Here is a 26,920-nt window from a genome sequence, read left to right as displayed (position 1 = left end):
AGTGCTATTAAAAGGACGTGCACAGTCAAGGACATATCACATGAGAGCATAAAAAGCTGCTAAGACTGTTATCCCCTACCTTAACTTATGTCCTGTGCTCTGTCAGTACAGAACACTCCATCCCCAAGATCCATCAGCATGTTTCCAGCCTCAATACTAAGCCTCTTATTCCCCTTCCCTGGCACCAGCCTGGTCAATCTCTTTGATTTCTGGGCTTTCAGATCCATCAGTTAAGGCCAGCATTGAAATTATTCTGTCTTCTTATCACTCCTCATTAAGGGTAAAAAAAGGTGTTGGAAACATGGGCCTAGCCACATGTAAAGACTGCAACCAGGAGCCATGCAGAGGGAAGAATGAGTATTTTGGGTGAGGTAACTGATAATGCTATGGGCAAATAGATGTCCTCAAGGACTAAAGAATATGAACTTGATATAAGATATGTAGGTTGAATGAAATTCAGTGAATAAGGCAGGGGACCACTTAACTAAACTCATACCCACATTTCACATCAGCCATGTCAAATTTTACTTGCCAGGCTTAATAAAGTAGTTGCCTCAGGAATTTTGTAAAACTGTTTCATACAATCAGTAAACTCAAGACTTTATATTTATTCTCGCAGAAAAATAGGTACTAAAACCAACCAAAGAAAAAAGTGGTATCTGATAACTCCAGGTGAACATTTGTGGGGGGAAAGGAAGGGATTTTAATACAAATTCCTTTATCCCTCATTAGTTCTGATGCTCCACTGCCTGGGTACAATCCACATGTTGGCAGCAGATTTTTTTAAGAAATGAGAACATCACAAACTGCTGGACCAAAGCAGACAGCATTCATTTCCTTCCTGGATTTTTTAAGTGCCCATTTAGACAGAGACAGCTGAGTCAGCTTTCTTCCTTGACAAGGAGAATCAGTCTGCATAATAAAATTTTGTTTTTGTTATTTTTTTTTAAACGCAAAAACCTCCTTGGAAAATAGACATTTTTGTTTTCACCTTTAAATAAAAAATAAAAAAACCAAAGCCCCCCAAACCAATTCTAGTCCATTAGCATTCAGTTCTTGACTATTTTACTTTTTCTTTACTTTTAATTTGTTTTTTTACTACCACATTAGCCTTCTCAATTTTTTTCTTAACAATACCATGTTTTCATCTGTTGGCTGTAATATCTATTTAACATGTTTCTCCCTTTTAGAGAGTTTGCAAGAGATGAATATTTCCTTTCTGTAAAAATATATACACAGTTAAATATTTTTAATCCTATGAATCACACTTTCTAAGCTTCCAAACAGCAGAATTCAGCTAACAGATAATGATTTCAAAGCAGCCAATCTACATCTAAATTTAGATCCGACAGCAATTCCACTCCTGCAAATCCAGTTGATGTATCCATACACACACTTGGCAGCTTAGTGGAATCTATGCTCTTAGTACTGGGCTATTATTGTACATGAAAAAGCTGTGGTGGGCAAAAGGACAACTTCCATCTCAGCATCCACTTCATTTTATTACCTGAGGAGTTTTGGTCAAACTGAATAAATAATGCTTTTATAGTAGCAGTGGCAGACATGCCCCAAATTAGAGGTGGGGCTGCATGTAGCAATCTGCACACACACTCCCTCCTCCACAACTCTCCCTCCTTTTCAGAATGAAAAATTCAGATGTTCATGGGCAATGTGGCCCCTTTACTGTTCTCTGTTAGGCCCAACTTCTCTCCCTCCAATCTACTTTTCAACTCCAATTCCTATCCATGCACACGGTCAGTTCACCTACAACCTTATTCACCATCTGACTCCATTTAATCCTGCCAGCCCAAACTCTTCCCCTCCCAACTCAGAACAAGCTCAAGCCACCTCAGCTCCCTCCGAGTCAACCAGAGTATTGCCAAACTGAAGCATGCAAAAATCATGAGTCAAGGCCCCAACTCTCCCTGCCCAAACCCATGAGATTGGCTTAAAAACCATGAGATTTTAAAAATAATAAAATTGGGATTTTTTATTTGCCCTCTGGTTGTGGAACCTCTCCACAACCGGGAAGCTCAGAAACTTGCTTTAAATTTTTAAAAAAATGAAATCTTAGATTTTTACATAAGTCAAGTGATTCCTGAAGCTGGAGTTCTATGAAATCACCAGATATCATGGGACTTGCTATAAAATCATGAGGGCTTGTGACACTGCAACCTCACCTACCCCAGAACACCCCCTCACACAAGCAACGCTCTATCCTCCAGGCTAATAACCCTTCTTCTTTCTAGCTACTTACTTTCTCCATGGCACAGAACCCTCTCTCACCACACACTTCCAGGATCACAATACAATCCAGCACACCCCTGAGATATACAACCTGCCAGAGCTTAGAAAAAACCTCCTCAGGCTCAGAACACTTCCTCCTCCTAACCTAACACCCCATCTCCGTGGAGTGGAAAAGAAGGAGCAGAAGCAGCAAAGGAATATGTGCAGAGTCTGCCTCTGTTGGCCTGCTCCTGTAGAAGCTTGCATTCCCTGCTCAGTGCCACCTTCCTCTGCTGCCTGCAGTCTGTGTGTCACTGACACAGAATTCCACCATGGGGAACCAGGGGCTGCCACTAGAACCAGGCTCCAGCCCTACCAAGAGTGCCCCAGGGACAGCAGGTGGTACTGCACCCTGCCCCACATCAGTCACATTACACAGCTGTAATGTTATTGGTGGAGTTTAGCCTTAATATGCTATAATGACCAGCAACTCCACAGAATGGAAGAGCGTAGTGTATGTTTCCTTTAATATGCAGTAACTTTCACAATGTACTTGCTAGGGGTCATATTAAGCCCTGGCATAAATAGGCTTCAGGTACCCATTTACAACAGGACTGAATATGGCCTGTAGTTTTATAACAGTGGAATAAACACCATCCTTTCTCTAACAATAAACATTTCCTGGCAAGTGAAAAAATCCTAAATATTTTTCTTCCTTATTTCTCAGAAAATGTTTAATATACATGTACTTACGTGTCAGATGTTTTCAATTGCTGTAAAAAGATGTTATGTACTAGTGTACATTACTGTAAACCACCATCAAATTACTGGTGTGGTCAGTATGTTATTTACTAAATATGTTGTGGCATCTAAACCAAATATTATAGTGAGTGCAGGCTGAATATTGAAAATATATGATACATTTTATTAGATTGTAACAATTTAGACTAAGAATTAGGGCCCATTTCTTATCTTTGTGTATTTGTCATTCCATTCCATATCTATCTATAGCTCTGTGTAAGTAATAACAGTAAAATATGGTCCAAGTATTTGACAATTATTTTTGTTATTATTTGTAATGTGGTAGTGCTCTAAGGCCCCCATTGGGATGAAGAAACCTATTGTCCTAGGTACTACACAGTCACACAGGCAAACGTCGTATCTCACTCTGAAAGCCAATTTAAGGCAAGGTGCAACAAGTGAGTTACAGATAAACAAAACAAAACAAAACAAAAAAATTAGGAGAGAAGTGAGGTAGAAGGTAGCAGAAATAAGTATATAAGTTTACACAGGTGAATTATACATATAGCTTGGTGGTCTGAATCATTTCAGAGTTAATATAAATAAACAAAATAAGAATCAGCAATCCCCACTGACTTTTTACCTATCCCACTATTAGCTGATAAGTTCTTGTAGGCAGCATGGCAGAAAGGGATCTTGAGGAGCAATATGAAGGAGGGAAGAATTAGCAATAACTCCTATATAAATCTAATGTACCTATTCACTATGGAGGGAAGGGAGGTCTATTATAACCACCATTTGGATTCTAAATTACTTTCCTATATACCGAAGCCATTGAAGAGTGATGTAAGAAATAAGTCTGGCTGTGTGACTAACAGCTCACCACATTCTTCAGAACACATTTAGAATAAGATATTGTCTGCATATGATGGAGCTGAAGACACTATTTTGCTAATGCAATGCTTTTACTTTAAGATCTTTCTTTGGACTCAGCGGGTAACAAAATGTAGAAGCTTAAATATTCATAAAAATATTAATTGTGTAGGTAATACATTTCCCTTCTATTATCATACATTCACTGGACATCTGAGAGACCTTAATTTAGAATTTTAATGTCTTGCAATTAGCTGCAAGGGGGTCTGGCTTTACTTCAGATAGTCTTCAGTCATATTTTAAAGTTTTGTTCCTTTCCTTTTACAGAATCAGGCCTCCACTGAGATCTGATGACCAAGAATTAACATCGGTGACAGCACCTTCACCTATTAAGTTGTAATTCCTTGGCATTCTACAAGAAACTCAGAAAGTATCTGTTTTTAAAATTTTGTTTCAAGTCCTTGTTTTGTTTAGTCTATGAAATAAAGTTCTAGCTCTAATACATTTGCTTCCTGTGAGATTCTTCCACTGTAAAAAGCAAAATAAGAAACATTTGTTGTTTCAAATTCAGACTAACTGTTTTCAAATACACAGCAACATTTGAACATCAGTTAATTCCATCCTGAGGTCTCGATTCAGCAAGGTATCTAAACACATGCCCAATCCCACTGACCTCAATAGGACTATTCGCAGGCTGCTGAATCAGGGCTACGTGATTCTTAGGAAATCTTCTGAGCCATACAACGTTTCTGACTTCAACTTTATCTTGAGCATTTTCAAAATTTCATGCATACTTTACCGTCAACCCACTGCACTTCTGTATTTTATTTTATTTGGACTTTTATGATTTCTGTCTGGTATTCTGTTGAGCATTGGTAAAAATCAGTCTATATACAACATGACAGAAGCAAAGGGAAAACTAGATATCAACTCTAATCAAATATTGTAAAATATGTTGTTTAGTGAGAGATTCATCTCGTCACAGCCAGATTGGATGGATTCAGGATCACAGTCATTAATAAGATGACTGCTAAATCTGTACGCCACTAAGACAGAAGAAAAACTGAAGGAAAGATAATAATCCAGTATTTGAACAAGCATACTGTTGTTTAAAGTCATGGGTTTTACAAGACTACTCAAGCTAGGACTTTGCTTGAAAACAGCAACACACATGTCAGACAGAGATTGGTTGTTATAGCCATGATATGGTATTTAAAGACTACTGTATGAGAAGGGAAAGCCAAAAATGCCTAATAATATTGTTTTGTCTGCTGAAGTGACAGACTCAGTCACAACAGGTGTGCACATTTAATACAGTATAGCAGGGAGATCATTAGGAGATTAAAAGAATTAGTAATAGGATTAAGCCAAAGTGCTACCACTTGGCTTCTCTCCAGAGATTCAATGATTTGCTAAAATCATATGAAAATTTCCACTGGTCTGAAAGATGACTTCAGTAGAGTACTGTATCATTTTTACAATAGCCATAACTATGTACAGTAGGAGATATTGCTAGCAATTTAGCCAGATGTAAAGACAATGTGCCACTATAAAAATGCAAAAAGGATGGAGAGATTTCTTGCATTAATTCCCACTTGTCCTTGCATTTACATTTCAAGCTAAAGTTTTTAAAACATCTGAAGGAAGGAAGATTATCTTTATTCATGACATACCTGTCAAGGGTATAATAGTTCCTTTCTTGCAACTGTTGTTTTTTTTTATAACTTGTTACATTAAAATACAACCCCTGACATATTAAATATTGTAATTTACATGGTTAATACGTTATAATATGAATATTTATAATAGCCTAAGAATATTATAAATACTCACATATTATAAATCACATTTTATTATCTGTGAGTATTAAACTTTAAGAACAAAAGGGGAGATTTTCAAAAACACAAATGACAGGCATTTATCTTCAACTGAATGTCAGTGGGAGTTAGAAGCCTACCTACACTTTGTGCCTTTCTGTACTCCCCAAATGTCAAACCACCTCCAATTCGAAGATGAACAGAAAAAGAAAACCACCATGTTCCTGACTAGCTAAAATAATATGATAATTCTATAAAAACCAAAGGAACAAAAAAACAATCTCCGATGGCAGAAAAATATTAACACTCTCTCAGCAGCTTACATACAACAGACCGTGAGACAGCTTTAAAACCAGCAACAGGGTTCTACTGACATTTGTGAATTTAATTTCAATTGAATCCTATACACCTAGTGTGAGAGAGAGTCTTAAAAATATTTTTAAAAAACCAATCAGATGAGAGCATTTATGTTCCATTACTTGACAGATGAATTAGCAACAAGTGCAGGTCTGTCACATAGTAAGTATCCTCTGAAGTCAGTTTTTGTTCTGTGTTTCCAAATTCTGTTCTTCTTCCAAAGATGCGAGTGGGGGAGCAGTAAAACCTTTGCAAATGGATCAGAAAGCTATCAGGGACCCTGACTGCATCTTTACAGTTGTTAAAAACAACTGAGGAGAAGGATAAAACTGGCACTTTGCAGCACAATTTACTGGCATCTGGGGGAAACTGGTCAGATTGGCAGACACAGGAGAGGACAGGCATTTGGGAGCCAGGTGATCAAGGTCTCCTTGTCCAGCAATAACACAATCATGAGGATGGTAGTGATTTGGCAGGTCAAAAGAGAGGTACAGATCCTGCTTATCTGGCAGAAGTGTGTAAAGTAGCTACATGGCAGGAAGAGATCCCTTTTCACCCATTCATCTGTCCTCAAAGGTATGAAGAGTGAGTGGTAATTACCACAAACTCAGATTTTATTAAACCCAGTTGTTTTTCAGTGACTGTTTCTTCTTATCTCAGTTATATTGCTTGTTCCAATTGGACAGCCGTATTATGCCCCTAGAGCAGAGGTGGGCAAACTACGGCCCATGGGCTGCGAGCTCCTGCCGCTCTGAGCGGCATGGTAAGGGGGCAGTGGTGGCGGGGTTGGGTAGGGGGTCTCAGGGGGCAATAAGGGGACAGGGAGCAGGGGGCGGTTGGATGGGGTGGAGGTTCTGGGGCAGTCAGGAGTCGGGGAACGGGGGGGTTGGATAGGTTATGGGGGTCCTGGGGGGCCTGTCAGGGGGCAGGTGTGTGGATAGGCCAGAGCAGTCATGGGACAGGGAGCAGTGGGGGTTGGATAGGGGATGGGACCCCGGGGGGGGCGGTTTGGGGCACGGGGTCCCAGGAGGGGGTGGTCAGGGGACAAGGAGCAGGAGGGGCTGGATGGGTTGGAGGTTCTGAGGGGGACAGTCAGGGGGCGGGAAGTGGGAGGGGGCGAGGGCCAGGCTGTTTGGGGGGGCACAGACTTCCATACCCGGCCCTCCATACAGTTTCGTATCCCCGATGTGGCCCTCGGGCCAAAAGGTTTGCCCACCCCTGCCCTAGAGACTAGGATGGAAGGTCTTGAAAATGCATATTCTGTAGAACATTACTCTGCTCAATGCTCTCTTCAGGTTGGTCTACCGATACCATATGTATTTATAAAAGTGATGCACTTCCATGTCGGGTTCTTTGTAATTACACCTTATTTTCAGCTATTAGATTTATCAAAGCTGGTTCTTTCCAAGAAAAGAACGGTCATTTGCTTTCAAAATCATATACTTGGTGAGGGTGGCTTTATGGTCCAACAGCACTCAAAGAGTAAGGCTCAACTGTCCTTATAAAGGAGGAGTACACCTGTGATATGGCCAAATTCTGTTATGAGAACACACATCGCTACGCTGCTGAACATGGTTATATCACAAAAGGGAAGTACGTAAGCGGGTGTCTTGATGAGTGCTGGTTCCTCAGTACCCATGGAAGACTTATTCTGTTATAGGTCAAAGACCTCAATTGTGACAGTGCTGCCTGCAGTCTGGCCTCAGCATTCCTACAGACTGTGATTAAATATCCTCAAGTTGGACCAAGATAGACCACTGTGTTATTTTTTAACTGCTTATTTTGAAATAGTTGCAGCCTTCATTTTACACCAAAAATACATCTCTCTTCCTGGTGTGCCTGAGGCAACGTGCTTTATTTTTAATTGTATAAGCATCTATGAAGTTTGTGCAGAAACACTATTAAATTAAAATATGTCCTTTGTTTTTAAATGTGGGTATACAATTATCCACCAATACTTTCAGGGAAAAGTATTACAGATATTTTCCCCCTTCGGGAGAGGATAAATAGACGTGCTGATAAATCACCTCTTTTATGGAGTATTGTACAGTGTTAGACTGGAAAGGAAGCATGTAAAACTCTCCTTTGTCATGATGCCCACAAAAATCTTGACAACAGTTAGGCTGCTGGTGCTCTGAGACTGCCTATCATGCTGACCAATATTTCCTCACTGCTTCCTTGCACCCCTCTGTTGGTCTGTCTGTATCCATCTGTTGTTTCTCCTGTCTTATACTTAGATTGAAAACACTTTGGGGCAGGAACTGTTTTTGTTCTGGGTTTGTACAGCACCTAGCACAATGGGATCCTGGGTCTAAGACTGGGTTCTTAGGTGTTATGATAATACAAACAACAACAGATTAAACCACAGGGCTTGGATTAAACCTCAGAAGATCTGTGTTCTATTCCCATCATTGCCAGAATTCCTTTCACAAATTACTTCACTTTGCCTCAGTTTACCCATGTGTACAATGAGGTTAATAACTAATTAACTGAGGTACACAAAGCACTTTAAAATCCAGGGGTGTAAGATGCTATAGAAGTACAGACTTATTATTACCAAACAAAAGAAACGAACTGTGGTGGTTTCAACTACAGTGAAAGAAAAGAACCTGACCATTTTTTGTGGTTTATGATAGAGAAAATAATACAACGTTGGGGTTGTAGGGAAAAGTTTTAAGAGATACTGCCAACATAAAAATGAACAGGATTGTACCATGTGTGGACTTTTATACAGAAGCATTTTCAATAGTTAGCAATAACACTGCTATTTTCTGACCTACCTCCTCTTTTTCAGATGTAATATGGATTAGAAAAACTGTACACCACAGTAGAACCTAAGAGTTACAAACACCTCAGCAACGGAGGTTGTTCATAACTCTGAACAAAATGTTATGGTTCTTTCAAAAGTTTACAACTGAACATTGACTTAATTCAGCTCTGAAACTTTACTATGCAGAAGAAAAAGGCTGCTTTCTCTTTTTTTTTTAGTAGTTTACGTTTAACATTTACGTTTAGTAGTTTAGTACATGTACGTGTAGTTTATCCCTCAGAGGGAGGGATCACTCAGTGGTTTGAGCATGGGCCTGCTAAACTCAGGGTTGTGAGTTCAATCCTTGAGGGGGCCATTTAGGGATCTGGGGCAAAAACTGGGGGATTGGTCCTGCTTTGAGCAGGGGGTTGACTAGATGACCTCCTGAGGTCCCTTCCAATTCTATGAACACAGTACTGTACTGTATTTGCCTTTTTTTTTTGGTCTCTGCTGCTGCTTGATTGTGTACTTCCAGTTCCAAATGAGGTGTGTGGTTAACAGGTCAGTTCATAACGCCTGTATTCATAACTTTGAGGTTCTACGGTACTTAGAATACTCTGTAAATCTGAAGTTTTAAGGTGTAAATGTTATGGCTATATGTAAACTATAGGAAGATAATATATTTATCACAAATCATTTCCTTCAATGCTTTTACCTGCAGATGGCTGGAAAGCATTCCTGAAGTCCCTTTTTTTTGACCAAGGATCCTTCAAGGCAGTACATGAGGATGTCCATAACCTTGGAAACAAAAGTTACAATTGTATAACAATATTTGATTTTATTGTTCATAACAAAAGTTAAATTCTGAACAGTTATAGAGTTTTCTAGATCTTGCATTTAATTATATTTTTGGTACCTTAGTATAAAGTGTTATTTGCACAAACAAATCTGACTGCACTGCAACATATTGGAATTTGCAATGACAATGGTACTGGGAATTGCTGCAAATTCTCATTCACAGTAACAGTACACATTTTACAAAGCTATAAACACAGGCAAGTGTCTTCTAGTGAAGGCCTGAGAAGGAACACCACATTTTGTGCTAGTTATATTAAGAGGGAATGTGAACAGGAACACCAAAGTTAAGCAAATCACACGGTATGGTGGATTCTTTAACAACCTCCTTCAGCCTTAATGAATATGCATCCGAAAGAGAAAACTTTCAACATCCCTCTTCAGTCCATTCAAAATGCTGCTGTTACAACCACATCCAAATTGCCAACAAATTATTTTGCTAGCTTGTCCTTACCAATTAAGTCCTACCCAACTCTCTGCTCTGGTCTTTTCAACCCTTGGCCCCTTCATTTTGCCCAAGCTACAGGATTAAACTATTCCATTTTGTCCATCTCCATACATCCTTTTATGTAGCCCTCATGTCAGAAACCCTCTCTGCAACCCTGTCTTCAATGCAACCACTTAACCATTTTCAAAGGCCTCCTGAAAATACATTACTTCTCAGCCCAAGTACTCCCCTTAAAAAATAGTTTACCTAAAAACAGATAAAGGAAAAAAATTAGAACAAGGTGTGCTAAACATCACTGCTCACTGATCTCGCTTTTGTTGCACCTTACCTAGTCATTTGTATATCTGTTTTCTGCTCAGTTTTTAAGCCCTTTGAGACAGGGACAGAGTCTTGTGGCCTCAGATGTGTTATTTTAAAAAATAACGTATGTTCCATGGTGCTGTAAAGGTAGATGGCACTTTACAATTTCCAATTGCGTTTACGTGCAATGTATTATTCATTGATTTATTAAAAACTATGATATACAGATATTACAGCATATTCTTACCTCTACAAGAAGATCCACAACATCTGTGGGCATTTTATCTATTAGTATTTCGATGACTCTTAGGATCTCTCCTTTAGCCCGAGCAAGAGCTGTAGTGTGAATATTCTGTTGAGACTGAGTGTTTGCTGCCAGCGCAGTGTGTCTATGCACCTACAAAAGGAATAGGATTATATATTTAACTACTGCTGTCCACATATGTTTCAACTATACTTAGCATGAGCTTTCCATGTTAGTTTCTTAATACCAGATCAGGTTTCAACATGTCTACGGTCTCTAGCAGCAGTCAGAGGACTCTAAGTGTTCATATGGGCTACTGCAGTTCTACCTTGTCACACCTCTTCTTCAATGTGTACATAAAGCCAATAAGGAGGTTAAGTAAAGAGGCAAGGGTGGTGATTATTTCTGTTTGCTAATTACACCTAACTCTGTGACTGCACCTTTGATTTGGCTGGCACAGTGGAGTAATTAGCCCACCGTCTAAGACTGAGGCATGGATGAAGACTGAGGTACTGTCACTAGGCTGAGGGAAGAAACCAGAGGAATTACAAATTACATATTAATTATGCAAAATGACATTTTTCCACATCATTCACTAGGAATAAAGACATCTGATGACCAATCCAGAAATATCATTTGTGAAATATACAGAAAAGAAACAGTTTTTGTTTGAGATTTAAGGACAAATGTTCAACATTTGGACTAAAATATTACATTAAGAACATCTGTATTTTGCAGAACTCATTTGAATCATAGAATTGCAAGGGACCTCGAGAGGTCATCTAGTCCAGTCCCCTGCACTCATGGCAGGACTAAGTATTACCTAGACCATCCCTGACAGGTGTTTGTCTAACCTGCTCTTAAAAATCTCCAATGATGGAGATTCCACAACCTCCCTGGGCAATTAATTCCAGTGCTTAACCACCCTGACAGCGGGAAGCTTTTTGTCCTAACTTCAGAGTTAAGAAAAACACATTTTTTTCTTCCTCCTTGTAACAACCTTTTACATACTTGAAAACCATTATGTCCCCTCTCAGTCTTCTCTTTTCCAGACTAAACAAACCCAATTTTTTCAATCTTCCCTCATAGGTCATGTTTTCTAGACCTTTAGTCATTTTTGTCGCTCTTCTCTGGACTCTCTCCAGTTTGTTCACACCTTTCCTGAAATGTGGGGCCCAAAACTGGACACAATACTCTAGTTGAGGCCTAATTAGAGCGGAGTAGAGCGGAAGAATTACTTCTCTTGTCTTCAGAGTAGCAGCCATGTTAGTCTGTATTCGCAAAAAGAAAAGGAGTACTTTGCGGCACCTTAGAGACTAACAAATTTATTTGAGCATAAGCTTTCGTGAGCTACAGCTCACTTCATTGGATGCTTATAACACTCCTGCTAATACATCCCAGAATGATGTTTGCTTTTTTTGCAACAGTATTACACTGTTGACTCATATTTAGCTTGTGATCTACTATGACCCTCATATCCCTTTCTGTAGTACTCCTTCCTAGACAGGTATTTACCATTTTGTATGTGTGCAACTGATTGTTCCTTCCAAAGTGGCATACTTTGCATTGTCCTTCTTGAATTTCATCCTATTTACTTCAGACCATTTCTCCAGTTTGTCCAGCTCATTTTGAGTTTTAATTCTATCCTCCAAAGCACTTGCAACCCCTCCCACCCTGGTATTGTCTACAAACATTATAAGTGTACTCTCTATGTCATTATCTAAATCATTGATGAAGATACTGAACCGAACTGGACCCAAAACTGATCCCTGTGGAACCCCACTTGCTATGCCCTTCCAGCCTGACCGTGGCTTTTGAATGTAGCCTTTGAATGTGTTTTAATTATTATTCCACATACAGTCTTTAAAATGTTGGTCCACTTTCTTTACTGATCCTCACTTTCACAAAATGGGAGGGTCAGGGTGAATAAATGGCCAGTCTTGGACTTAAAAATGATATACAATGCCAAATGTTATTCTGGACATTTAGGGGCCCTTCAATGACTACCTCCTTGCTGGCCTTCTTTTGCCAACCCCATGTCTAGGTACACTCACACATAATCAGCATGGTGCAGGACCTGCAAAGGCTGCAGCTGCTTCTAAAATCAGATGCACCAAGGAGATGGGAGGATGACTGGGGTAGAAAGGGGATCCTAGAAAGGGGATGCTACACCCAAAGAACCTAGGACTGGATTGGGGAGGACCCAGAAGAAACACCCATCACCAAAGATGGGTTGGATGATGGTCTGGGAAGGAGACCTGTGATGTCCCTCCCAAGAACACCTTCCTATTTCCCCCAAAGGAACACTTGTTAGACTCCCTTCCTCAACAGTGAAATGAGAAAAGGAAAAATCCCTGAACCTGAGTAGCCTGAGTGACAGAACAAGAAAAATGAGAGCAGAATTTGGTCCCTAAAACACCAAATTCTTTCATCCAACAACGTATGTCTGCTGGACCAAATCCCAAAAGCAATGCTCAATTTCCATTCAGTCCCGAATCATGCAGTATTTGCATTGCCTAGGTAAAGGCTAAGAAAAAAACCTAGTAAATCCTTTGGGATTTTGCCCACTGCTCTATATGTGAATTGGAAGGTTATACACCCAGTACATCAGGACACAACAGGTTAAGCCATTTTCAACTCATCAAGTGACCTGGTGTATCAGTTATCAAGATACTGTTGCATAATGCTGCATACAGCCAAATATTTAAAAATGATAACCCATTTTGTTTCCCCAAAACAGCTAAATTTTGGGGCAGATGTAAAGGAGATTTGACTATTTTTTATTTCTGTCTGCTAATACTGGAGCTGAAAAGAATTAATATAAAAACCAACCAAAAACTTTGTTGCATGCTGAGATCATTATTCTTTTGAAAGTGCAGCTCAGTGAACACTGAGGTTTTTCTCACCTCCTTGGCTATAGTTGTTATGAAGGCGGGTGGTCTGGCAGTGGCAATGAGTGAGAGAGCATGTCGTGCAGAGCGGGCGGAGTCAGCTGCTGGACTCAGAGGCAGCCCCATTGTGATGCTAAACAGGGATCAGACAAAGAGGGGGGAAAAAGAAAAGAGGCATTAGAAATATAGAGTGAAAAGATTAGGCACAGCTTATAATGTCAGTTCAAGGTCAACGGGAGCACTCAAACAGTTAGAATATAATGGACTTCCAACAATGAGCAGTGATTAGGAGTCAGGGTGTTCTGGCATCAAATACAAAATCGAATAATTAACCATGAAGATTGAAAACAGTATGTGCATCTGTCCAAAGTGTTAAAAAGGCCTTGTTAACAAATTATCTAGCTGTAGTACTGAATACATATCACAAAACCTGGGACAAAGCAAATAAAGAATGTCATACAAAGTATTTTTATATTTTATTGTTTAGCAAAAGTTTAGAAGCAGCTTGAAAATACAGCTTTTGTAGTATTACTATTCAATTCAGCTAAGCACTTTTAACTAGTTGGAGGGAGGAGAAGGAAGAGCTTCTAGAGGCACTGAAAATACTGAATTCATTCAATTTGGTTTCCTGTGTTGAATGAATCACTTTGTTTTAAAATACTGCAAGCGCTACTAAGACACAGCTAGACTCACCTGTCAGCAATCCCTAGTTATGAACATTACAGGCATGGCAGAAGTTCAACACACTTAAGGCAAGATTGCTTTTTCAGAGCATATGCAAATGAGCACCACTGATTGGCTGGTGAAGAGGCACTGATTTTTAGAACAACTCCTCCGCCTTAAAAATCTACATCTTAGCTGTTGTTCTTAATTTACATTATACATATATAGGAATGCTAAGTGTTAATAAAACTATGATTTTTCATTAAAGTAACTGTCATTTAAGTGCACATTGAGAAGAACAGATGATTTTTGTTACATAAGAAGAGGTGAAATCTACAGCTTTCTCCTCTAGCAATGTGATTTCAGATGCATTAGTACTTTAAGAGATGCACAGGAGATAAAAATATATTAATTGACGTCTGTCCAGGCCCAATTAAGTAATTTTATCAAGCTTCATCTGTAATTTAAATTACAGATGATTTAACTCTAAATACTTATCGCTGAGGACACCCCCAATATGTTAAGTCATGTTAAGTCATGGCAAATACAAAAGCAATACAAAATTATGAGTGTCTCTTTGGAAAGCCTGCAGTCCTCACTAATGTGAGCAGTCACACTGCTTTCAATCAGATTACTCACATTAGTAAAGTCTGCAATTGAGTTGTAATTGCAATCATTTTACACAACTAATGTCATTATAACTGATCAACAAAAAAACTCCTTTCTAAATCCTTAACATAACATACACACATTTAGATACTCTGGGTCGGATTGTAACTGTGCCGGAACTCCACTCAGTGCAGCTGATTGGTGAGGTGGTAAAGGTAGCTGTCATCCAGCGTTGTGCTTTTCTGATCTCTGGGGTTGCTGGGGGCCAGTTCAGCCTTCAGTGTAAGTTAGAGCGGCCTCAAGATTACTCTAAACTATATAAAGCCACAACTGTCCTCTGTGGAGCTGTTTCATAGCAGAGAATCTCTCGGTACAGTAACATCCCAGCCATGTCCCTTTCATCCCCTACATACTGCTGGAGTGGCACGAAGATGCCTTATTAGAGGGCAGGATATGGCTATTATTGCTATTCGCTCTGACTGCAAATGAGAGAATGCCGAAGATCATCCCAAACAATTCCATTAACTTTCACATCATCTTATATTTTATTCACGTCACATCTTACAAAAGGCACACATTTAGAAATGTTAAGAATTTTAAGACTTGTTTTTTAAAAAACAGTAGTATAACATGTTTTGTATTACTCTACTGCAAAGCCTATGTAGAGTCCAACGGCACAAGCCTCAAAAAGACAGGAAAGAAAGCATCAATACCTTTGTTCAAGCTCCAAAAATATGTAACTTAGTCTATCAACTTGTTTGGCCCCATCCCAATAATGTCTGAATCATGATGTTAATGTTTGATATCTTCTGATATGCCAGGCTAAAAGAGGGAACGGTTTCTAATTCTCCAAAGGGGTATTTATAGCACAGTTAAAAATGTTCCGGGACCAGATCAGATGTTTCTCAATTCTGGTCTTTAAATAAGTATAACTGGGAAGGGGGCTTGGAGCAAATGTACATTTTCGGAGACAGGGAAGGAAGGAATGAAGTATACCTCTCAACAGCCTAACAAGAGAATGTGTGCGCAAAAGGGAAAAAAAGGATACAATGTGAAATGTTATTTTCTCAATGAAGAGAAGATATCTCTTCTTGAACTATGCTTAGGTCAAATATTTCCTATAAAAATAAGATTTAAAAAAAATCTATACTGTTTAATTCTCTCCTCTGCTCATGTTTTATATGGAATATATGCTAATGAAGTGTGGTATAAAAGCTGTTGGCATGAGTTTGGGATGGCCAATTACTTATAAGTGACAAAGCCACAAATACACATGAGTGCCATTTAAACCTTTATTCCACACCACTAAGTGTATGCCCTAGCTTCAGGAATATTTTAGTGGGTTTAAAAAATTATTGGAACTATTTTTTCATCTGTAAAAGTAGGTGCTTTAGTTATTGAGAGTTCTCTCTCATGTTTTGTGCAGGAAGTGGGTGCCAAGACTGGTGTCAAAATTGTTTCATATTCTTAGTATTTCCATTTTTTTTATTCTCCAGAAAAAATGTGTGCTCAGTGGTACAAAGCTCCTCTTGAACTGCACTTAGCAACTTTGATTGTAACGTAATGAAGTTTTTCTTATTTTAGGTTTCAGAGTAACAGCCGTGTTAGTCTGTATTCGCAAAAAGAAAAGGAGTACTTGTGGCACCTTAGAGACTAACCAATTTATTTGAGCATAAGCTTTCGTGAGCTACAGTTCACTTCATCGGATGCATGTAGCTCACGAAAGCTTATGCTCAAATAAATTGGTTAGTCTCTAAGGTGCCACAAGTACTCCTTTTCTTTTTTCTTATTTTAGATTTTTGTGTGTGGTAAATCTATGATATAACAGGATTGCACACTCTTGTTGTTTACATATGAAAAAGTATGCAAAGACCAGCCAAGTATCGATTAAAGCTTTCTCTGACAAGTGAGCTATCTGAGCCACTTTCAAACTATGTAGCAGCAATACATGGATAAGGGATAAGCATTAGATTCAATAAAAATACATAAAATCTTGCTTATCATTTTTATTTACCTCATCTTCTTTTACTTCATCAATATATGCAATAAAATAATGAATATAACAATTAATGTACTTCTCAGGATAGCACTATAGAAGATGTCCCTGTTTCCTTTTATTTGTTATAGCTCTTTGAATAAAACTAAAAATCATTCAGGCATTTTTGCAGACTACTGAGTGATGAAAGCATATCAAAAACTAGTTTCAGAGTAGCAGCCATGTTAGTCTGTATCCGCAAAAAGAACAGGTGTACTTGTGGCACCTTAGAGACTAACAAATTTATTAGAGCATAAGTTTTCGTGGGCTACAGCCCACTTCATTGGATGCATAGAATGGAACATATAGTAAGATAGATAGATATATCTATATATAGATATATATATACAGATAAGTTGGAAGTTGCCATACAAACTGTGAGAGGCTAATTAGTTAAGATGAGCTATTATCAGCAGAAGAAAAAAAACAAAAAACTTTTATAGTGATAATCAAGATGGCCCATTTAGACAGTTGACAAGAAGGTGTGAGGATATTTAACTTAGGGAAATAGATTCAATATGTGTAATGACCCAGCCACTCCCAGTCTTTATTCAAACCCAAGTTAATGGATCTAGTTTGCATATTAATTCAAGCTCAGCAGTTTCTCACTGGAGTCTGTTTTTGAAGCTTTTCTGTTGCAAAATTGCCACCCTTAAATCTTTTACTGAGTGGCCAGAGAGGTTGAAGTGTTCTCCTACCGGTTTTTGAATGTTATGATTCCTGATGTCAGATTTGTGTCCACCTATTCTTTTCCGTAGAGACTGTCCAGTTTGGCAATGTACATGGCAGAGGGGCATTGCTGGCACATGATAGCATATATCACACTGGTAGATGTGCAGGTGAACGAGCCCCTGATGGCGTGGCTAATGTGATTAAGTCCTATGATGGTGTCACTTGAATAAATATGTATCCTCACACCTTCTTGTCAACTGTTTAAATGGGCCATCTTGATTATTTTTTTTTCTCCTGCTGATAATAACTCATCTTAACTAATTAGCCTCTCACAGTTTGTATGACAGGTTTCAGAGTAGCAGCCGTGTTAGTCTGTATTTGCAAAAAGAAAAGGAGTACTTGTGGCACCTTAGAGACTAACAAATTTATTTGAGCATAAGCTTTGAATAAATTTGTTAGTCTCTAAGGTGCCATAAGTACTCCTTTTCTTTTTATAGTTTGTATGGTAACTTCCAATGTATCTGTATGTGTGTATATATCTTACTATATGTTCCATTCTATGCATCCGATGAAGTGGGCTGTAGCCCACGAAAGCTTATGCTCTAATAAATTTGTTAGTCTCTAAGGTGCCACAAGTACTCTTGTTCTTTTATCAAAAACTTGATTAACAATCTAATCCTAATGTTGTTATCTAGTAAACCTGGTCTGATCCCTATGTGCATTCACTGAAAATTTCAGAAGCATAGTTCAGACAGAATTTCTGCCCATAAGCAAGGATTCACATGTTTCTGTCAGGAGTATTTTTCCTCCCAGTGTTTGGCAAGGCATGCATTTTCCTGAAAAGCAACAGGTTTCATGTTAATTCATTTATAACACTCAGCAGCGGTAGTATGTGGCCAGAGATTAACCCCCTCCCGCAGCTGGTTTGTATGTCTTCTTTGAGAGCTAAAGCTGTGCGTGATGGAATGGGCACATTGCACCAAGACCACAGACCAAAACAAAGGCAGGTGCAAACCTAGCATTCACAGGGAAGCACCAGGTCTCTTATATCCAGATATATTCTTTTATAGGGGAATTTCATTCTTTCCACATCCTTAAGATTAGTACAACCTGTGTACTGTCCCAGCCAGATACAGATTCCGATCACACCTGAAACAGTCATTTGTGTAAACCACAGTGCAGAAAAGCTACTCATGGACTTTTACAAAACTGATACTGACTCATCCTAACACAACGCATACCTAAGGGAGCTCAAACTGTTCTATTTTTACCCTTTTCCCCCCCTCTCAGGAAACGTGATTCAGAGTACAAATATATTTCTTATTTATTTAAATTTATACAATGCATAAAAAAAGCCAGCTATTCAGGGCTGCCGGCATGCTTGGCATATGTTAAAAATTCAGTCAAACTGGTACAAACAGGAATAAATCCAAGCGCCTCCCCCAAACTGGGAAACATCCAGCCAAATAGAAAATACCTATACATTAATATACTGGGTCAAGATTTATTGCCTGGGTCCCACTGGCAGAAAGCCTGCCTGGAGTTGAGGTTTAGCTGCAGACTTTAGCTGCTAAGCCAGTGGCCAGATGATGGCTGACACAGCCCACAAGTGGGTGGAAAGCGCATCTCCCTCACAGCCTCCACTGATGGGACTTGTGGAGCTCTGGTTGGAGTTTAAAGCTGCTTTCCCATAGGGGAGGCTTCCCAACCTGGGAAAAACTGCCTCTATGGACACAGCTGGTGAATACAGTGGGAACTAATCAAACCCAAGCTTGTAAAAAAAAAATTACACTATACCCCAAAATAAACATAACAACAGTATGTGGGACTGAAGTTCAGATTGCTCACTGTGGGTACCCTAGAGGGAAGGGGAGAGATTAGATTCCCTTGGCCTCATGTTCCCATGCAGGAGACCGCTATAAATTTGCTGCAAGCTTTAGGGAAATGTAAGGGACCAGCACTCTGCCCCAGAACAACCATGGCTACAGCAAGTCCCAGCAGGACAGCACTGCGGGAGTGCAGACTACGTTTTAAAGGTGTATCAATAAGTATTTTTTACTGAACTTACTCCAATAGCATAGTGCCATACAAAAGATCTGTTCTGAACAAAGGTATGAAGAATGGCAGAGCAGTTTTGCCTGGGATGCTCTTGGGCCTGCACTGACACGTTGTTGGTGGTAGTGGAAACTAGGCAGAGCTGAGACTAGCTGATATCGCTTCAGCTATCTCCGGCCTTCATGCTTCTGGGAGAAGGGAGGCTTGGCGATGACAGAGCCAGTGCCCTGAGATGTCATATCTGTCACTGAAGAATGGGCAGGAGCATTATGGGAGAACTAACTGCTTGACTGTAGCTGCAATACTTGTTTTTCCTATTCATCCTGGCAATGCAATCATGTAGAGAGACTGGATGCAAATATATAATGCCTTTGTATGGCACTTGCATTTTCCAGGGTCTTTACAGACATTCCATGTTTTTCACACACTCCAGTAACCGAGGGACTTCAATATTATTCTTATTTTATAGATGGGGAAACAGAGGCAGAGCAGTTAAGTAATTCTGTGAAGGCAACAGAGGAAGCCTGTGTCAGAGCTCTATCAGAGTCCATGGGTTATAATCCTGCATTCAGACTAAGGCTACTCATTCCTCATACACAGATGCATACTAATAAAAATGCATATTTTCAAAAAATCAGGCCAAGATTTATTTCAGTAGGGGTTTAGGACACAAATGCAAGCTCTTAACAAGCAACAGTCTGTGCCAGTACTGTACTTGTAAGTGCACGCTTATCCTAGTCCGACAATCCTGTTTTGGTGTGGAAGCAAAGGAGTCTAATGGTCAGAGCACAGGCTCTGGAAACAGAACTCATTTCTATGCACAGCTGTGGCATATGCTTGCTGTGTGGCATTGAAAAAGGTCACTAACCTCAAATGTACCTCAATTTCTCTATCTGTAAAATGGGTATAATGATATCTATGTTTGTAAGAGCTTGGTGATTGTCAGATGTAAAGAACTATACAAGTAGTATCCCATGTCTACCTCCAGGACTAGTCACCTCACAAAATATTCATATTCCCATGGTTCGATACATAAAACCATTTAGTCTTATCTTAGATACTTGATTATTATGGCTAATTGTTACCAGACAGTAACTATTCCATCCCCTATGTAAGCAATCAATGTGCAAATGCTGTTCTTACCGGCCCAAATCCCCACCTAACAGTTAAAAAAGCACCATGCATTTCCCCCTACCAGAATACCATACTGGTTGCATAATCTTCCCAATAAGAATAAAGGTTCTCTTTCAGCTCCCTTCTCCTAAAAGGGGCTTCCATCTAATATTATTTCAGCTGATAAAAACCTCGTATCTTCTCATCAAAGAAAAACATTTCCTTTCCCGTTTCTATAGAAGTGTGGAATTTTTCTCTTAATACAAATAGTATGTAATTAGAAGGATCTCAGATACAAATATTTGGTTTTTAAGTTAATAAATGTTGCTCTGTTGGGATTATTTTTCTAGGAAGCACGTTTCTGAGAGAGATACTGCAAGAACACAAGTCCTTAGCTAGTTGCAATAATTAAGTAGCACTGCTGGGAACATAACAAAGGCTCTGTTGGATTACTGGAGAACAGTGGATCTTAACCTGTGGGTTGCAATCCTGAAGGTTGTTGCTGGCAGGTTTCTGTAGGGTTGTAAGGCTGGTCCCTTTTTCCTGCTGGTCAGATGCCATAGGTCAGCACTTTGCCTTGTCTTATGCATGAGCGAGTGGAATGCTGATCATAGAAGTGTGCTGGTATCAGCCAGGAAGACCTGCACTTGAGAGGAACTCAAGAATACAACATTCCCACTCCGAAGGGTGAGAAAGAACACTGAAGGGTTCCCTCCAGGTCCTGAGGAACCTGGGAAGGAAGGTGAAAAGGCTGTGTATAAAGGAAGGTATTATGATGGAGGATGGAGTTTTATCGGCTCAACACACATTAGTAGCTAAGAGGGGGGGCAAAGAGAAAGTGGAGGCCTCACCTCACAGGAGGGAGAAGAAAATCACCTACTCAGAGCAAAAAGATAGGATTTTTAGGATGTGAAATCCTGGGGCAGGAGGTAGGGATGAAGCATCTCAATTTTGGGTCACGGGAGGAAGAGGCTTTTTAAAACTAAAAATAAAGATGCTTCAGTGCTTTCCCATGGGAACATGGAGCCTTCTTGAACACACACAGATTTTACATGGACATTTCCTCCATCTGAGAAGATGAGATCTACATTAAAAAAATGAACATGTATCCAGTTATTGGGAGCTTTAATTTCCTTTAATTTCCAGTTAACTTTTTGCAGCTTTGGGGAGCTCAGCTCTGCAAAAGAAAAAGAAGCAAAGAATGATCTGCTGTGTTACAATATGGATGTTCTGGACTACAGTGCACTTGGAGGTAACAGGAAGGAGGACAGAATGAGAGGGAGAGAGAGACTTTAGGGTAACACAGAAGAGGCAGATGGGTTAGGGGAAAGGGGATTAGCAGAAGAGAACCATAACTCAATTTTTTGGCTTTTGTAAGGTGAAGTCAGACGCAAAGTTTGACTACTGTGTTTTTACATCAGCATGAATAATTGGTTTGGTCGCTATCTAACACTGGTAGTCCATCACTGATGATGATGACGATATTGTTGCAATTCTCATCTGTGGCTATGCATATGACTCTGAAGTCTGAACCCTGATGCACAGAGTCAGCTGCACTGAGGGCATGGGAAGCCTGTATCTATGATGTTTGATGAAGCAGCTTTGTGGCGCCTTTCGTGCAGACTGGAGATGATTTCGTTGATCCCTCTCAAACCTGTCACACGCTGATCTTGTCAGAGACCACCAGTGAGTCCTATTCTGAGCCATTTGCTCGAGTTCTTTGAGATTGATGCATGCCCCGGGAAGACTACTCTAGGCCCCTATCTAATAGCCAGCTATCAAACTTCAACAGTGCAGTTGTTTACCATTATTATTTCTAAAGCAGCCTAGTCAACTGCACAGGATTAAAAACATGAAATTTCAGTATAAAAAATGTGTTTATTTTGTTCCATATTTCCGTATAAAAAGAGTGACCAAGGGGGAAAGCAAATCCTGAAACCCATGGATTCCACTCAGACAGTAACACAGAGGAACATTTAAACCATGTTCTCCTCCAACCCTTTATTAGTGATGAAACCATGACCAGTCTAGTAACCTTCTGCGAGAGAAATTCCAGGGATGTGATTTTGCTTTGGATCTTTCTCTGTTCTAAGGATGACGCATGTGGCTTCTTTTGTGCCCCTTTCCTCCTGTGGCTGTTAGGTCAGATAGATACTTTGCAGAGGATGAAATGCTGCTGTACAAAAGGGATTTAGGGAAAAGCCAACACACAGCCATTTTCTGTCACTGTGTTTTACGCCGCCAGACTGACACCATGAAGCAAAAGAGCGGGAGGAAACCGGGGGGGGGGGGGGGGGGGGCTATATTTCTGCAACATTGTAAAAAAAAGTATTTTTAAAAGCAGTCTCTTGCTTACATGAACAGGGCTGATCTGATGGCAAAATAAAGAGTTAGGAATGAACATTCCGACATGGCATAATAGCATGGACATTGGGACTGTTTTGCCTTCCTCAGGGCTGTTGAGAACCTGGGCATATCCCACTGATCAACTGCCCATGAATGCAGTTGATCAGTGGGATATGAGTACTGATGGAGCTGACTACTGATGGAGCACAGTACTTCCTATTTTATAATTCTGTGTCTCTATCTTTAGTCTGAATTTCAGCTTAATGAGAATTTAAAGGTTTAAAAAACTAAGCTTATAATTGAAATGGTGACAGATCCCTTGCGACTTCCAGGTTTAAAAGGTATTTTTGTAGCCCAAATATACAGAAAGTCATCCAATCATCTTTAGAAGCTTTCTCTATTTTCTAGCTCATGTTCTTCCTTTTTAAAATCCCCAACTATAAACTACAAAGGTTACATTCTAAAACTATTGCCCTATATTTGCAAACTATTCAAGCCCTTTAATTTATGCTGCATTTTCACCATAGAACAAAAAAATTCCTCTAATCATGTTAAACTAAAACTAAAAAGGTACTACTTAATTATTTGTACCGTTTATACATACACACGTTGGAGAAAATACAATTTGTTCTTATATGTTGATAAAACATTACAAAGTAATCCAAATTAAACTGCGTTTTTTAATTCAAAGAAGAAAAATTATGGACAGCAATGATCCCTACAGTCCTCTATGCCTGTAGGAAATCAAAGCCTAATTTAATGCTAGAAAAATACTCTTAATCCTCATGAGTGAGCAGTTCCACTCAGCATGGCTAAAATAGTGTATTCTTTAGTGTGTTTATGTATGTTTGCGGGTGGGGTGGGGGAGGGGCTGGACTAGAGGGGTGGAGGAGTTATCCAAAACTCTGCAGCACATCTCAGCTCAGAAATGTATTTTTATGCAGCACAACAAAGAGGACAAACACTGCATGTGTTTTTTTTCTTTGTCAATAAATGTGAAGTGAAATTTTTTTAACAGCACAAGCTTGACATAAAAGCTCCTTCAAAAAGTGTGCTTAACATCACAGACAGAAGCAAGGCAGCTGTGCACTGTTATTGTGTACACGGTAAATCAGGCACAAAAAGGGGCAGCTCAGCAGGGCACCAGGAGGGTAAGATGCGTACTTAACCCCCTGTACACATTGTTACTACATTTCTTTCCATCTTAGTCCTTCTGAAGTCAGTACTGTACCTGTCATGGATGTAACAGGCCGTTTTCAATCTAAATCTTGTTATGGATTAATAAGCAAACACTTTCTCGCTTATTATGCAATTTATCATGATGAAAATTGCATTGGGCTCCTCAAGGCTACATGCTGATACATTCATTTATTCTGTGCTCTGTGTATAGAGAGCCATACTAATCTTTGTGACAGCTAAGGATGTAACAGCAAGACTAAAATTACCTTCTGAATAACTGTACTTGCTCAGTTTATATAAAGTCTACATTTAAATACAGTGTACCTTCCCTGAATATTTTTAAAACCATGCCAAAGGGCATAAAATATTTTACACTTTTATCTTCTAAAAATCAAACTAAGTTCAGACAACAATTATTCATCTTATTCACATATTTTTCCACGTTAAACGTTACAAACCCACTCACTCTTTACATTTTGTTTGGCCGATGTCTAAAAATATGCAATATAATAAACTATCAATATTTATCTGTAAACAATGCAGAAAGAAGTTAGTCATCTGAAGACAGACACAGAATGATGACTGGATGCATTTTAGAAGCAAGGCAACCTGCAGAGTTCATTATTGTCCACGTTTTCTTAAATAGTTCACAATTATAAGCCATTGATACTGCAGCAATCTTGCAGAACTTCAAGTGAAATATAAAATGTAACACAAGAATGAATTCAATTTTGATACTAAAGAACATGGCTTGTGAAAGTATACAGTGGTGTTTAATATTCTAGGAATGTTATTTCTACTGGTTAAATAATCAATTATTTAACAAAAACAGATTAAGAGCACCTTTAAAATATCTAACTGAAATACTGTGCATTTTTTATTTTGTAGGGTTTATATTATCATCATAATTTTTTTAAAAAAAATCTTTTTTCTCTTTTGGTAAATTACTAAGATATAGTGCTAGCTAGATGAACAACTGTCATTAGATTTTTGCAAATAATGGACTTATTAGAATTAAATGTTAAACCAACTAATCACTTTAAAATATTGTGGCAAATTTGTTTATCATTTTAATTTTTTGTTAACATTTAGACGTGATCTGAAGATATATATACAGTATTATTTATGATGATCAAAAATTTATAATCTCACAATATATATAAATACCAACTCATCAGTTAAACAGTATACTGCAATTTCAAGGCACTGCGCAGACGACGCATGCATTAAATCATTTATTAATGTTTTTTCAGTACTCATCTCTCACATGCTTTAAAATATATCCAGAAACCTTTATGGTATCAGCAATATGATAGAAAAAACCAATTACTGAAGAGAAGACCTGCACTTGTATTTCTTATGAGCAACAGTATGGTAAGATTAATTCTTAAATTAGGATGGTAACACGATGCTGACTCATCTATGACATTTGTATTTTCAATTTCAGAATGTTCCTTTCAGTTTAAATCCTTAGCTAGCCAAAGTGCAAAGTTCAAAATACTGTACATTCTTTTTGTAGTAGTGAATTTTTTCCCCAATTGTTAGTCTAGTTTACCATTTAGCACTTAAGGCTGAATGTAAAAGTACTGTATTCGCAAGGATAAAGGCCTATATTTTTGTGTGAAATTGTTCCATTCAATATAAAATGTATATTAAAAAATACAAGTTAGTATTTACATGCATCCGATGAAGTGAGCTGTAGCTCACGAAAGCTTATGCTCAAATAAATTTATTAGTCTCTAAGGTGCCACAAGTACTCCTTTTCTTTTTGTGGATACAGACATAGCTGCTACGCTGAAACCTATTTACAACTTGTAACCTAAAAACTGGTAATTCTGGGAATGCTGATCAAAGGTCCAAAGGACCAGATCCTCATTTGGTGCAAATCAGCAAAGCTCCATTGAAGTACATGGAGCTATGCCTGTGTATGCCAGCTGTAGATCTGGTCCACACACTTTACTGAAACACACCTTATAAGTAGAAATTTGAAATACTGAACAGTTGAAGTTTAAACTTTCAATACATTAAAAATATAAAATAATTTTTTAATTGTTTTTATTCCAAGTGGTGAAAAAGCATATAATTAGATCTGTCATTTGCAGTTATATTTCTTTTAACATTGATTTTTTTGTATCAAATAAATACTAAAAACCTTAATTTGTAGCTGCAAAAGAACTACAATACAGACACTTCTGAAAATATTCTAGATACCATTTAGAGGATAAATTGAATATTTACATAATTCTCCCAGAGTAGGAAGCTGATATTTTGTGTGTCGCAGTTAGGGGTTTATTTATTTGTTTCACAGGACTCATGTAGCTATGAATGGAAACTAATCTTATCTCAATAAACACCTGACATATAGCCACTAATATTATACAGTATTATTAATTATTATTATTTTGTTTTTAGACAGGAAAGAGCACAGACAATATGAAATATAACAATTTAGTTATATCTAATACACAAACAGACCACTCTGGCTGCTTGTTGTATCAACTGTAATTTAATTAATTAATTATAAATATACTATAGTGTTTCTCTTTTTCCATGTTCATTTTGTATAACACAGTTTGCATTATCTGATAAAACTTAACTAAATAAAGAAAAAATATAGGAGATACAGAAACATTTTAATATAAAATCTATTGTGAAAAATATTTAGGATAAATCTCAGACAAAATAATTAATTTTACAACAACAAACACTAACAATAAAAAAAAGAAAAAAAAGGCCCATTTCTGCAA

The 26,920-nt window shown here is 38.5% G+C and overlaps 1 protein-coding gene across 6 annotated transcripts in view; it reads right to left on the bottom strand.

Moving 5' to 3' along the window:
- WDR7 (WD repeat domain 7) overlaps positions 1–26,920 on the bottom strand; it is a 346,125-nt gene that overhangs the window by 58,996 nt on the left and 260,209 nt on the right. For all 6 annotated transcript variants that reach the window (XM_007055311.4, XM_043547548.1, XM_043547547.1 and 3 more), the window contains 3 exons: positions 13,517–13,634; positions 10,614–10,763; positions 9,479–9,561 (listed from right to left, as the gene is read on the bottom strand). In XM_007055311.4, the coding sequence (XP_007055373.2) occupies positions 9,479–9,561; positions 10,614–10,763; positions 13,517–13,634 (351 nt within the window). The remainder of the gene's footprint in view (positions 1–9,478; positions 9,562–10,613; positions 10,764–13,516; positions 13,635–26,920) is intronic.

The sequence above is a fragment of the Chelonia mydas genome, chromosome 5, assembly GCF_015237465.2.
Source record: "Chelonia mydas isolate rCheMyd1 chromosome 5, rCheMyd1.pri.v2, whole genome shotgun sequence".
Taxonomy (NCBI): domain Eukaryota; kingdom Metazoa; phylum Chordata; order Testudines; family Cheloniidae; genus Chelonia; species Chelonia mydas.
The sequence above is the reverse complement of the archived record's forward strand: the minus strand, read 5'-3'. Positions and strand labels throughout refer to the sequence as shown.